The sequence below is a fragment of the Salarias fasciatus genome, chromosome 16 (genome assembly GCF_902148845.1).
Source record: "Salarias fasciatus chromosome 16, fSalaFa1.1, whole genome shotgun sequence".
Taxonomy (NCBI): domain Eukaryota; kingdom Metazoa; phylum Chordata; class Actinopteri; order Blenniiformes; family Blenniidae; genus Salarias; species Salarias fasciatus.
In genome coordinates this window covers 17637796-17649542 of record NC_043760.1, presented here as the reverse complement: position 1 = coordinate 17649542, position 11747 = coordinate 17637796, and the positions used below count along the sequence as shown (strand labels likewise).

Here is an 11747-nt window from a genome sequence, read left to right as displayed (position 1 = left end):
TTTTTTTTTTATTGCTCAAGAAAACATTCCTTTCTGTAAAAGCATTTCACAGTCAATGCCATATTGTGTGCTCTTCAAACTGAAACAGAAAATCATTATTGCTATTAGGAATAGCCGAATCCATCCTCAACATGGAATCTAATGATCTTCATTTTAAATGCAGTCAAAGTTTGAAAGGCGTACATAGAAAGCCCCTCAAGAGTCATTCAGTCTTGTTTTATATGTTTACAAGTCAAATCCTTCACATCTGTCATCTGACTCACTCATGCAGTAAAACAATACTTAGAAATATAGATTTAAAGGTGGAAAATTAATTGGCATCCCACAAAAAAAAAAAAAAACTGTTTACTCTTTGGCCCTTTCTTTGATTTTGTTGCTGTCAAAAATACAATAAACTCAAATTAAAACAAAATCAAAAAATAAAATAAAATAACAGTTGCCTTGTGACTTTCACCTGGTCAAACTCTTCTGAGTCATTTGTTTCAGCAAGTTAAAACACTGAAAAAAAACCTAAAGCACACTGCTTGTTTCTTACTCACAAAACCACAAAGTACCAGCTACAAATCATGTGTAGTATATTCTTAAATTATTGAAATAGATGAAAACAGTACCACGATATCAACCATTCACAACTGAACACTCAAATCCCAAAGTGTCAAGCATTCAGGGTAAAGTTCCTCACTCTGCAGCAGCACGGCAATTGAGAAACCAGGTCTGTGCACCGAAACAGTCCTGAAAGGCCTTCAAAGAGAAATTATTTAGGTTTTTAAAAAATGACTCAAACTGTTAACATGTTAAATCATTCAATGTGGCTCATGAATTTGTTTACACATGAAATTTCAAGTGTCAGAAATAAAAATCTGGTAGTACCTATTCATAAAATAACCATACACAATTCATGCAAATCTGCATTATTATTATTAAGGATGAAACAAAACAGTAATAAAGAAGCACTGATCGGTTCAGATACTGAGGTGACCTTAATCTACAGCAGTGGTTCCCAACTGTTTTCCCTGGAGACCCTCGAGTTTACCTCTGATAAGGACCGTAGACCCTCAAACATAGAATTAAAAGATTCTTAAAAAAAAAAAAAAAAAAAAAAAAGAGAGGTCCTCTCATGATTTCCTTCCTCAGATGTGGATATAACCCGACACCCTCAGAGGAAGCAGCTTCGATCACCTCCTGCGATCTCTAGTCGGGAACCACTTATCTACAGCATGTGGAGATGTCATATTTGTACTATTATTATTATGTAATGATAAAACTGTGAACCTTTCCAGTGGTGGTAATGTTAGTAGAGGTCAAAAATGACCTAATGCCCCTTTAAATGTTCACAACAGATCAGCTTTTAAAACATGGTACCGCAGTAATGAGCTCATGGGTAATATCTCACGGCCCGTGGCCCCTTTCGTACCATCGTCCAGGACATGAGCTCAGCTGTCCTCGTCCCTGCTACCTGACTCCTCCAGCTATCTTCTGTTGTAGAGGTCTTTGCGTTTCCGTAGCTCCTCGAGCACCCGCGCCCTGAACTGTGTCCAGTCTTCATCCTGGAACTGCTGGACCCCCAGAGCCTGATGGAGCTCTGCACAGTGGCTCCGCAGGAACGGATTGTACTGCTTCTCCTCTCCGATTGTAGACGGACTCTGCAAAATGTGGTGCAAGTCGATAAATAACTAAGAATAAAGCAGGACGTCCGCAAAATTGATGTGCCCAGACTCTCTCTGCAGCAAACGAAATGACTCACATACATTCACGATGCATTTTGGGAAGTAAGCAATTCCTGCCAACTTCATCAGCGCAGCGGTGTAACTCAGCATCTCTGAACCGATTCAACGGGGCAAAACATCCTATCATCAAAAATAAGCCCCCAACAAAATATAGGCGCTCATGGAGATTTCTGCAACCTGAACCTTTTTTTCCTGAAGCATAATTTCTGTAAAGAAAAAAAAAAAGAAAAAAAAAAGCATTGCTCCTGTTGTCCAAGCTGATTTTTCCGTGACTGTACAGTTCATCTGCAGTTCAACGTATGTTGGAAAAACAACCCATACATATAAAATCTGTCAGTCACTGCCTGAGAGACGATGTGCGATGTGATTCATGGGCTGAACATGCACACTGTGCGGGGAAAGCAGCACTGTGTCAGTCAAGTTTTAGGAATGGAATGTATGAGACAGTTTTTTTTTTTATGCCATATGGTGTTGTTAACTGATTTTTTAAAAAAAAAATCGAATCAAATTCTGAATAGGCACTTGACTGAACCCTTGCTCCTCTGCAGACTGTATCATAGAGGAGACTTAACTGTGAGCCGGAGAGAGGACGAAGTGAGAGGGGAGCGTGCACTCGGGGCTTTGACAGCACGTACATTGCGCGCGGGTGATAAGCCCTTCGTTCCCAGGTGTTGGCCAACATGAATCCTTTCTGAGGTGACACGCTTGAGAGGCATAACAATGGCGATATATCATTCTCACCGTGCACAGCTTCTGGCCGCGCTGCTGGAGGACCCACTCGCATTTGTTTTCCCTGGCAGCGTTGCGTGGCTCAACCTCAGCAGCGAAGAGCAGGTTGTCCTCTGCATACTCATGACCTGTGGGGAGGCCGGCGGACATCAAAACCAGAAACACCACACTCGTCTCGACAACTGCATGTCCACACACTGCCCTGCGTGAACACACTTTATGCATCGATGTTGACTAACTCTCATTATAACTCGCTACTTTATTGCGGTTGCAAAATGTATATTCAAAAATAATTAAAATGCAATGTCACATCAAACTTCTCACAAGAAAAAGACTTCTTACCGGGCCATAGCAAGGTATCATCGCTTAAAGAGCCAACGGTATCCAGCGAGGACAGCATGGTGGTGGCACTGCCTTCGAACATCCTTCCTGGAAAAACCAGAACAAATGATTCATAAGTCATCTACATACTTCAGATTGGACTGGCTTTACATTTTTCACCTTTAGGGACCTTTTTTCTACAATCACAAACAACTTTCTCATCATTTCCATGTGTTCTTGTCTTTTTTTTTCTGTGCCAACTGTATTGTAGGCTGTACATTTTTTTTGTTTGTTTCTTGTCCCCCATTAAAACCACTACATCATTCTTGTGCTCCTTCACAGATTAAATACATGTTTATTTCCATTTTCAAATGGATTTTGAGGGTTTTCGCCTCAACTCTGTAACATGGAAATACTGCTAGTGAGGTGATGCAGACTACTTGCAAAGGAAAAAATCCCATTGATGGAGAGAATATGGCCCTGCAAAAACAAACCCCCCAACCCAAAAAATGGGGGAAAAAAAAACAATAAAACAGTTGCTGATTACTAAAAATTTACATTTTCCCAGAGTAAAGATCATCAATTTGTCACTCAACAGCTGCATCTGTATCAGTGTACTGAAGAAAAAAGTGAACCACTCATGTCTTCATAGTTTAATAAATGAGATAGACTCAAGGAGTCAAAAGTCCTCCTCCTCTGTGTTCTTCTCAGGACCCTTCGCCCACAACTTTACCATTAGCTGAGAGCCATTTAATCATCTCTACATATTGTGCAGTCAAAAAGGAGGCACAAAGGCTCCCACATCAAAACAACCCAGCTGGTCCTCATTTTCTGCTGTTGTTCCAACTCCAAAAACAAGAATCATTTGTTACAGAATAGTCAACATGAATCCTATTTACTGGACCACTCACCACATCCTGAGAGGAACACCAGGTCACCAGAGAAGAGGCTCGAAGGGGCCCCGACTGCTTGGCCATCCAGGAGGTAGATCATGTGACCCACTGTGTGTCCGGGAGTGAAGAGGGCCGTAAAGTGCATCCGGCCGATGACAACGGAGTCCTTGTGTGCCAGAGGGCTGGGAAAACAGAAAAACACACAATTCCATTGTAATGACCGCTGCCATTTGATGCAACTTGCAAATGAATAGTGCAGATTAAGCCTGTTTGGCTGCATCATTTAGCAAAGGTGTGCCCTTCCTGCTGCAACTGGATTTTCAACCCAATACACCACTGGGTCGCGTTGTACTCCCACATTTTACACAAAACAAGAAACACAGAGTTTTATATTTCTTTCAGTCCAGTCTAATCCTTTTCACTCTGCTGGGTTGAATCCTGTCCATCTGAGAGTAACACCCGATGTACAGTTGCAAACCCCTCGAGACATAACAGCAGAACAAGTCATCATACAGCGATAATTCACTGTGAAGTCAGCTGCTGCGGGTGTTGACAGAATGGGAACATGATGGCACTCTGTGCTGTAGAACGGTTCTGTGCAAGGAGGAACTTACTGCGTGAGGCCAGGAATGTTATCAGCTGCGTTTCCATAAACTCGACATGAACTGTGTAGCCTTTTCAGCCCTTTGTTCCCCCCACTGTGGTCCCTGCCAGTGAAACCGATGGAAGAAAATGTGAGGATAAAAACCACTTTGGAAAAATAGCATTTAGAAATTATGTTTAAAGTTCAGACATAGAACATCTGAGAACATCAGAAGATGTCTGTCTATGTTCCTTATAACACAATATGTGAGTCTGACTATTTTATGTGGCATGCTTACGGTGACCACCTCAATTTTCCATCTTAAACACAAACATGCTCATTAAAAATAGTAAGGCTGTAGCACTCACCAGTGCTTGTGTGTGCATAAAATTGCCTCTAACATCACTCCCTCCGCCTCAAGGACCACCTGAAAAGTACGAAAATGGATGCTGGTAAAACTTCTAGTCAATATCTTCTTAATCAGCCCATCAACAGCATTTATTTATTGAAGAACACAATGCCGCAAAACATTTCAGGGTGAAGCATTAGTAATTTTGCGTGGGTACTAATAATGGACGCTGCTGAGAATGACCTCATAAACATACTCATTCACAACAACTAAGACTACTGACAATCAATAGCAGCAAATATTGTGAAGGAAGGGGTGGTAAGGTTCCAAAAAGTAGACTCAATTGCTGCAGAGCAAGAAGCAGAAAGTGTATTGGCAAAAGAGCCCTTTGTTGTACCAGGGTTTGATTGCTCCGAGAATTGCATTATTCTAATTATAACCACAGACATGCAGCCAATATGGATTTTAACTCCACAAGAGTTATAACACTATGTACTATGAGTTATATCAACACATAGCTTCAGCTATAGTATAGACTTATGGCATACATTGTGTAACATAATGTGGACTACTTTTCTTTGGTGATTGATCCTTTGCAGAGGTCAGACACATCTACAGCATGTGACTTGTCATTCCTGACAGGTGACTTAAATATTAGCTTGCAAACAACAAAAAGCTTAGAAGTATCATCGACACATCATCCACAGAAGAGACCAAGCATGCATCCACCTGGACTGTCTGCGGGTCTGCAGGATCCACGACCACAGCAACACTCGAGGCTGTGTCAATCACAAGGTAGCTGTAGTTGTCAGAGAGCACTGGGATAGGAATGATTTTAATGCCTGTGGAAAAAAGAAGAAATTATGCTCAGTATGAAAATAATGCACCACATGGCAGAGTAATCATTAGTAATGTCTCTCTAAACACTGCTAAAGTGTCCCCGACTTGAGTCTAGGTCTGACTACTGAGATGCCTTTCGGTGCAAGGTTTGCATGCCATCCAAGTCCAACTGACCTGATTCAATCGCTATGAGATGCCTTCAGACAAGACAAATCAAAATATAGATAGACATGATCCAATGCTTGCTGCATACCATTGAACTCCATGGGATAAGCGGTGGAATGTCCAGTAGGGTAATGTTCCCGGGCTTTCCGCATCTGCCTCTTATAGTACATATAGCCAAGTCTGGTCCTGGTGTACAGTGTGTATCTGGAGAGAACATACTGTTAAGACGTGGTAATATTTCGGATCACGGACTAATAATTATAATCCAAATGAATAATTGCCAATGTGGCAGATGAACTTTCTCCCAAGTCTCACACAGTCAATTATTCACTGGTTCTGTTTACAAGTTGTGTACATACTGTATAACATTGTATCACCATGTTGACAACAAAGCCCATAAGTTACACCTTTGGCTCAATCATCAGTTTAGGTACTTTCGTCGACTGTCAAACAGTATAAAATTGGAGCACATTTGAAGAAAATGTGTCAGATTAGATGTCTATAAAAAAAACAGCACTAGATGTTGCTAACCTACGCTAAAGAGAATCACCGCTATAGTACTCCTAATAGTAATAATAAACCATCTAGATACTCACGCAATTCGGAACAATGGCTTCTCAGTGCGAGCCATTATTCTGCCGAACAGTTTTCTCCAAAGCAGCTGTCCCGCACGTCTGAAGCGAAAACATAAACCCAGAAAACAGAAGAAGGATGCAGCGGCCAGCAGGTTTGCCATCCAGCCAGGAAGCGCCATGACCACGGAGCGTGATGACGTAAGGCAGCGTCATTCCATCCCGGAAGTGAAGCCAAAAAATATATAAAGATCGTTTACATCAGCCATCATCAAAAGTCAACAATAGCAAGGCCAAAAAAAGGTGCTTGCCGTTCCTCACAGATACCGCCCCCATTAATGAGTTTTATTAAATTCATACATTTTGCTAACCCGTGCTCTTGTGCTCCAATGCAGTGCTGATGTCTGCTTCTTATTCTGCGCGAGATGTAGTGTAATGTCATGCGGAGCGATAACCTCCAATGAGAAGCTATCTTCCGAGCAAAAATAAGTGAATTTAGGTCAAATAAATAAAGAACTACACTGAATTAAACCACCATTTATAATCATTTCTGATCACATTTCTGTATAAATATGGGGATGTGAATATTTTCGTTGAAATCCCAAAATTAAAAAACAAAACTGAATACTGGAAACTATTAAATCGCCTCTCACGTCACTCCTCCTTTACAGACCACCAGGGGGCAGTGACCGACATTGAGAATCACTGGTTCAAGTAATTCAATTCAGATGGAATGTTTTTACACTAAAATAATAGCATTTTATGAAAAACTGCACTCACTACACGTTTAATTTGTTTCCATTCAAAAATATTAAAGATTATTATTGCTAATTATTTTTTGCATACTGAATCAACAGACTATCAAGGTTTTTTGTTTTGTTTTAAATAAATAAATAAATAAATAAATAAATAAATAAATAAATAAATGATAAGGAATTCTATCATTTTGTAATCTAAAAGAAATTAAAACTAATTACAGTTTACCTGTTATACCAAAACAACACACACAAAGTACATTTTTAAAATCGTGTCTTCTTGTTTTAATTTATTCTTAACAGGCACCTGTGTCAGTGCCTGTCCTCTGAGAAGCTGCAGGAGCAGTGTGAGTTTCACTGAACAGATCCAGTTTCAAACAGACATCCTCCTGTGTGCAGGTTTGCAAAGCTCCAAGGAGAAAGAGAGGACAAGAGACCACGGTGCTCCCAGCTTAGGTTAAAGTCACCAAGTAAGTCACATTTTCTTATTACCAGTTAGACACTTTGGCTCATACCAGAAGTATATTATTAGATTATTTCAACTTCCAATCTATTGTTTGACTTGCTAACGTTATCTGCAGTAGTGGAAGTGAAGAGCTGAGATGAAAATGGCCTCAGAATGGATATACTGAATATAGTAATTTCAATCTCATACAAAAGGAACTGTTAGAATCTGTGATGTATAAATGACACATAAACAATAACATGTTTTTTTTAGTGTTAAAATCTGTCAAACCAGCACAAGCAGGTCAAACACATGGTATTGGTCTTTTTGGGGCTGGTTACTGTTTTATCTTCTCATCAAGGTGGTTCAGGAAAATGACTTCAAAACTTGACAGCCCTCCGTCCTATGAGGAAGCCCTTCAACACCCAAAGTCTGCCACTTACCCCTACCAGCCCCAGCATGGCTCCCATCTTCCACCACCGCCGTCTTACAGCCCCAGCCCGGGTCCGGGCGTGTGCCTCGGCCCTCCTGGGTACTGGGGCCAGAGCAGCGTCTACCCACAGCCCAGTATGTGTGCCGGTCCTGGCTTCTCTCCAGCTGGGATGCCCACTACAGTACCGACTCTGTCTGCTGGACTGCCCGCATCCAACTCAGGTCCCGAGGAACTGACAGGGACTCATATCACAGCATGCTTTAAGTTTGAATAAACTGACAGGTTTAATCCAACTGTTCCCAATTCTGCAGGAGAGATGGAGGATTTTCTCAGCAGCCAGTGGGAAAGCACATCTATTCGGCATGCTTTCATCAAAAAGGTGAGGATTGTTACAATTTCTCACATCTTGGAAACACTCTGAGACTATGTTGTTCTGTTTCAGTCTGTTGCAGCTGCTCTGTTTGGTTCAAAATGTTTTTGCTTCCTTTGTTTTTGTGCGCAGGTTTATTTAATTTTATCAGCACAGCTTGCCTTCACTTTCTCAGTCGTTGCTGTCTTTACATTTGTGTAAGTGTCCCCATTCATCTCAGTGAAACAGCCTTGCTGCTTTATGCCTCTGATTGAAGTGGTGACGATGTCCTCGGTGATATCCCTGCTTTTATAGTGACCCAGTGAGGCTGTTTGTCATCAGATACCCTGGCATCTACTGGGCGTCTTTGTGAGTCACAAAACCAATACTCTAAATTGACACTGGACGGAAAAAGTACATTGTTCTTTGAAGTGATTAATATCTCAGTGCGTGGCTGTTCTGTTATGTCAACCATGTCAGCAGACAGTAACATTCATGCAGACTTATCTGTTCACAGTGTGGTTTACTTTGTAGTTTACTGCGTTCTCATCTGCTGCAAAGAGCCCAGGTAAACAGGCACAGGCCTCCCAACACAAGTGCCTCTTATCTGAGAATCAGAACCTGTTCATGTTGATTCATCGATCCTCATTTCTGTTCAGGAGGCGTTTCCCTTGGAATCTCCTGCTGCTGGGAGTATTTGTGAGTATTTATTTGTTTGCCATTGCACTTCCATAGCGAAACAGAATCTTTAGTGGGCTGTTGGGGGTTGATTTGACCGAAACAATGGAAAAAACCAATAGAACTGAGGCTTCATATTAAAAGTGCTCTGACATTTAAGACAGCCTGTTTTCTTGTTTCTTCTTGCAGACTCTGGCGTTGTCTTACATGTCTGGAACAATTTCAAGGTTTGTCGTTGGCTTCACTTCAAGTATTGCACCACCCCCCCCCCCCCCCCCCCACCTACCCGCCCACCCACCAAGTACAGCATACTTGATCGTGATGCACAGCACCAATGACGTACTGTATCTGTGTGTACGTTTCATCTTTTACAGTTATTATGACACAAAAGCCGTGTTCCTCGCCATGGGAATAACAGCACTAGTTTGTATAGCTGTCACCGTCTTCTGCTTCCAAACCAAGGTAGATGGAGATGTAAACCGTCTCTCTGCAGCTCGGTAGCCTGTGGCTTGTCAGAGGATGTCTTTGTTGTCAGTGTAAAAGAACTCCTTTGTCTCACATTACAATGGGGCACTGAGTTCCTTAAATATTTATAACATTTTGGGATAAGATGTGAATCCAGCCTCTCTGTCTGATGCAACTGGAGATACATAAGTTACATTTTTGTCTGCAGAAACGTCAAATCCATTTATTTCTTCTTGAAACCCTCTTTCTGATCCTCTTTCAAATCATCCCCCCCTCCCTGCCCTTGCATGTTTCCTTAAAGCAGACTGACTTCACTTTCATCCCATTAATAGCTTGTTTCTCATCACAGGTGGACTTCACCTCCTGCGGCGGGTTCCTGAGTATTGCCGCGGTTTTGCTCATGATCATCGGGATTGTTACGACCATCGTGCTCTACTTCCAATACGTGAGGAAGCCTTTAATTTATTCTCTCTCTCTCTCTCGCTCTCTGCTCGTGTTTCTCATTGTGAGGAGCAGCAGATCAGAGGGGTGCATCTGTGCGACTGATTTCACATTCTGAGCCCTTTCTTATGTCACTCAACAGGTCCCTTGGCTGCATATGCTCTACGCCGCAATTGGAGCTCTGGTTTTCACTCTGGTGAGTCGACTCTGACGTGAATGGAGGAGGCAGTGGGGGATTTCAGGTCGCTGTCACAAGGCTGTTGTCAAATACCAAGAGGAGGTATAATAGTACTTACACTTTCAAATGCGGTTATTCACTAGACCTGAAGACCATGCTGACAGCTCGCTTCTTCTAAATTCCAGAGGAAGCGCCAAATAAAGTGCAAATTTTTGTACTTAATGTGAACTTTGAGTATGTATTTTTCTGTCAGCGTTTCACTTCCACCCCTCTCACTCCACCCAAGTGTCTGTACTCTATGTCAAGAACATTATTTATTCCAGATTCAACTTATCTCGATGTGCAACTGAGAAAAATTAACCCCTTTTAATTCGTATTGTGGGGCTTTCCAATGTAGAGATCAGTCTTCATACTCGCTGACGGATGAGAAAAGATCAATATCTATCCATCTTGGCTTTTCAGTCATGGCAGATATTGAAAGATGGAAGAATATTTTTCTTTTAAATAACAGAATATACCTTCTGTGACAGTTTAGATGTAGTTGCATGATTAAAAGGGGTGAAAACAGCAATGGAACACACTAAAAACAGCAAAAACTTCTCCATCCATGGCCCTGTGTGAGAAAACTATATCATGTTTTATTCTTCAAAGGATTTCTTTATTCTTCAGAATACATTTTAGTGCTTTTCCTTCACTTTAAATATTTCACCAGCATCAGGTTGAGTTATTTTCTACTTATCTACAGTCATACTACTTTTGTTCCTCAACGTTCATCTTGCCAATCCGATGACCGCGCTCCCACTGTGGTTGATAATTGCTGTTTTGGTGTCAAAGCAGTGCTAATAGAAGAACTGCACTTTGTACAGAATCAAGGCGTTTCAGGACAATTTCTGCCTATTGTTCCCTGCCAAATAGTTCTTAATCACAACCTGATTAGGAATTACATATGGGAAATGGACTGGGCGTTTATTGTGCATTCGAGTGCTTAAACAGTTCTGACCAAGAACACTGTCTGCCGTTTTCCCGCAATCTAATTGTGCTTCCATGTTACTGAATTCAACTCCATCAGACAAAAGGTCACACAGATTGTGTTTTGTCCCTTGTTGTGTTCCTATGCTAGTTTTTAGTGTACAACACCCAGCTTCTTATCGGGAATCGGGAGTTGGCCATCAGCCCAGAGGAGTACGTGTTCGGCGCGCTCTCTTTGTATGTGGATATCGTCCACATCTTCCTCTTCATCCTCCAAGTCAGCGGAGCCGCGACCGAATAAGCCGACTGCTCCAGCACGCGTTCTCCTGGAGCTTGGACTGACAGTACGTTGTGTTTGTTGACGGACACAATGAAACAAGTTTTTAAACTGGGAACCTGTTTGTCAATCCTGACATTTATAAATGCAACACTAACTATACTGGATATAGTTTTACTGTATGGCAGTAACACTTGAGCACTTTCATGTATTGTATTCTGCACTGTGTTAAGGAGGGCTGGCCTGACAATGACGACAAGAGACACTCAAGCTGCGTTCTGCACCATTCTAATATATTTTAAAATGTTCATTTTTGCTCCTCTGTATGGATTGTACTCTGAACTACTGCTAACTGCAAACCTAATTAAGTTCAAGAACACAAAGAGTTCTCAATCCCCCCCCCCCCCCAACAAAAACGCACGAAAAACACAATTTATAGTTAAAGATTTCTTCTTCTTTTTTTTTTTTTTTTATTTATTGTGGGTGTTTGGATTCATAGTTACAAAACAGCTGCAGTTAGAGGCTGACTTCTCAACATCAAAATCATTAGTCCGACATGTGTGCTGGTAGTAGGAAGG

At 41.5% G+C, this 11747-nt stretch overlaps 2 protein-coding genes across 2 annotated transcripts; one reads left to right on the top strand and one right to left on the bottom strand.

The window, feature by feature from the left end:
* pnkd (PNKD metallo-beta-lactamase domain containing) lies at positions 1-6364 on the bottom strand. Its single transcript, XM_030112242.1, has 9 exons — positions 6204-6364; positions 5696-5811; positions 5332-5444; positions 4622-4680; positions 4285-4377; positions 3689-3852; positions 2799-2885; positions 2469-2584; positions 1-1643 (listed from the first exon to the last, which is right to left on the bottom strand). Exons 1-9 carry the CDS (start codon positions 6359-6361, stop codon positions 1470-1472), a joined length of 1080 nt encoding a protein of 359 aa, XP_029968102.1. The 5' UTR covers positions 6362-6364; the 3' UTR covers positions 1-1469.
* Positions 6365-7753: 1389 nt separating this feature from the next.
* Positions 7754-11408, top strand: LOC115403136 (protein lifeguard 3-like). Its single transcript, XM_030111945.1, has 11 exons — positions 7754-8033; positions 8124-8191; positions 8315-8379; positions 8477-8530; positions 8679-8729; positions 8821-8860; positions 9029-9066; positions 9214-9301; positions 9654-9749; positions 9888-9941; positions 11044-11408. Exons 1-11 carry the CDS (start codon positions 7754-7756, stop codon positions 11191-11193), a joined length of 984 nt encoding a protein of 327 aa, XP_029967805.1. The 3' UTR covers positions 11194-11408.
* The last annotated feature ends 339 nt before the right edge of the window (positions 11409-11747 follow it).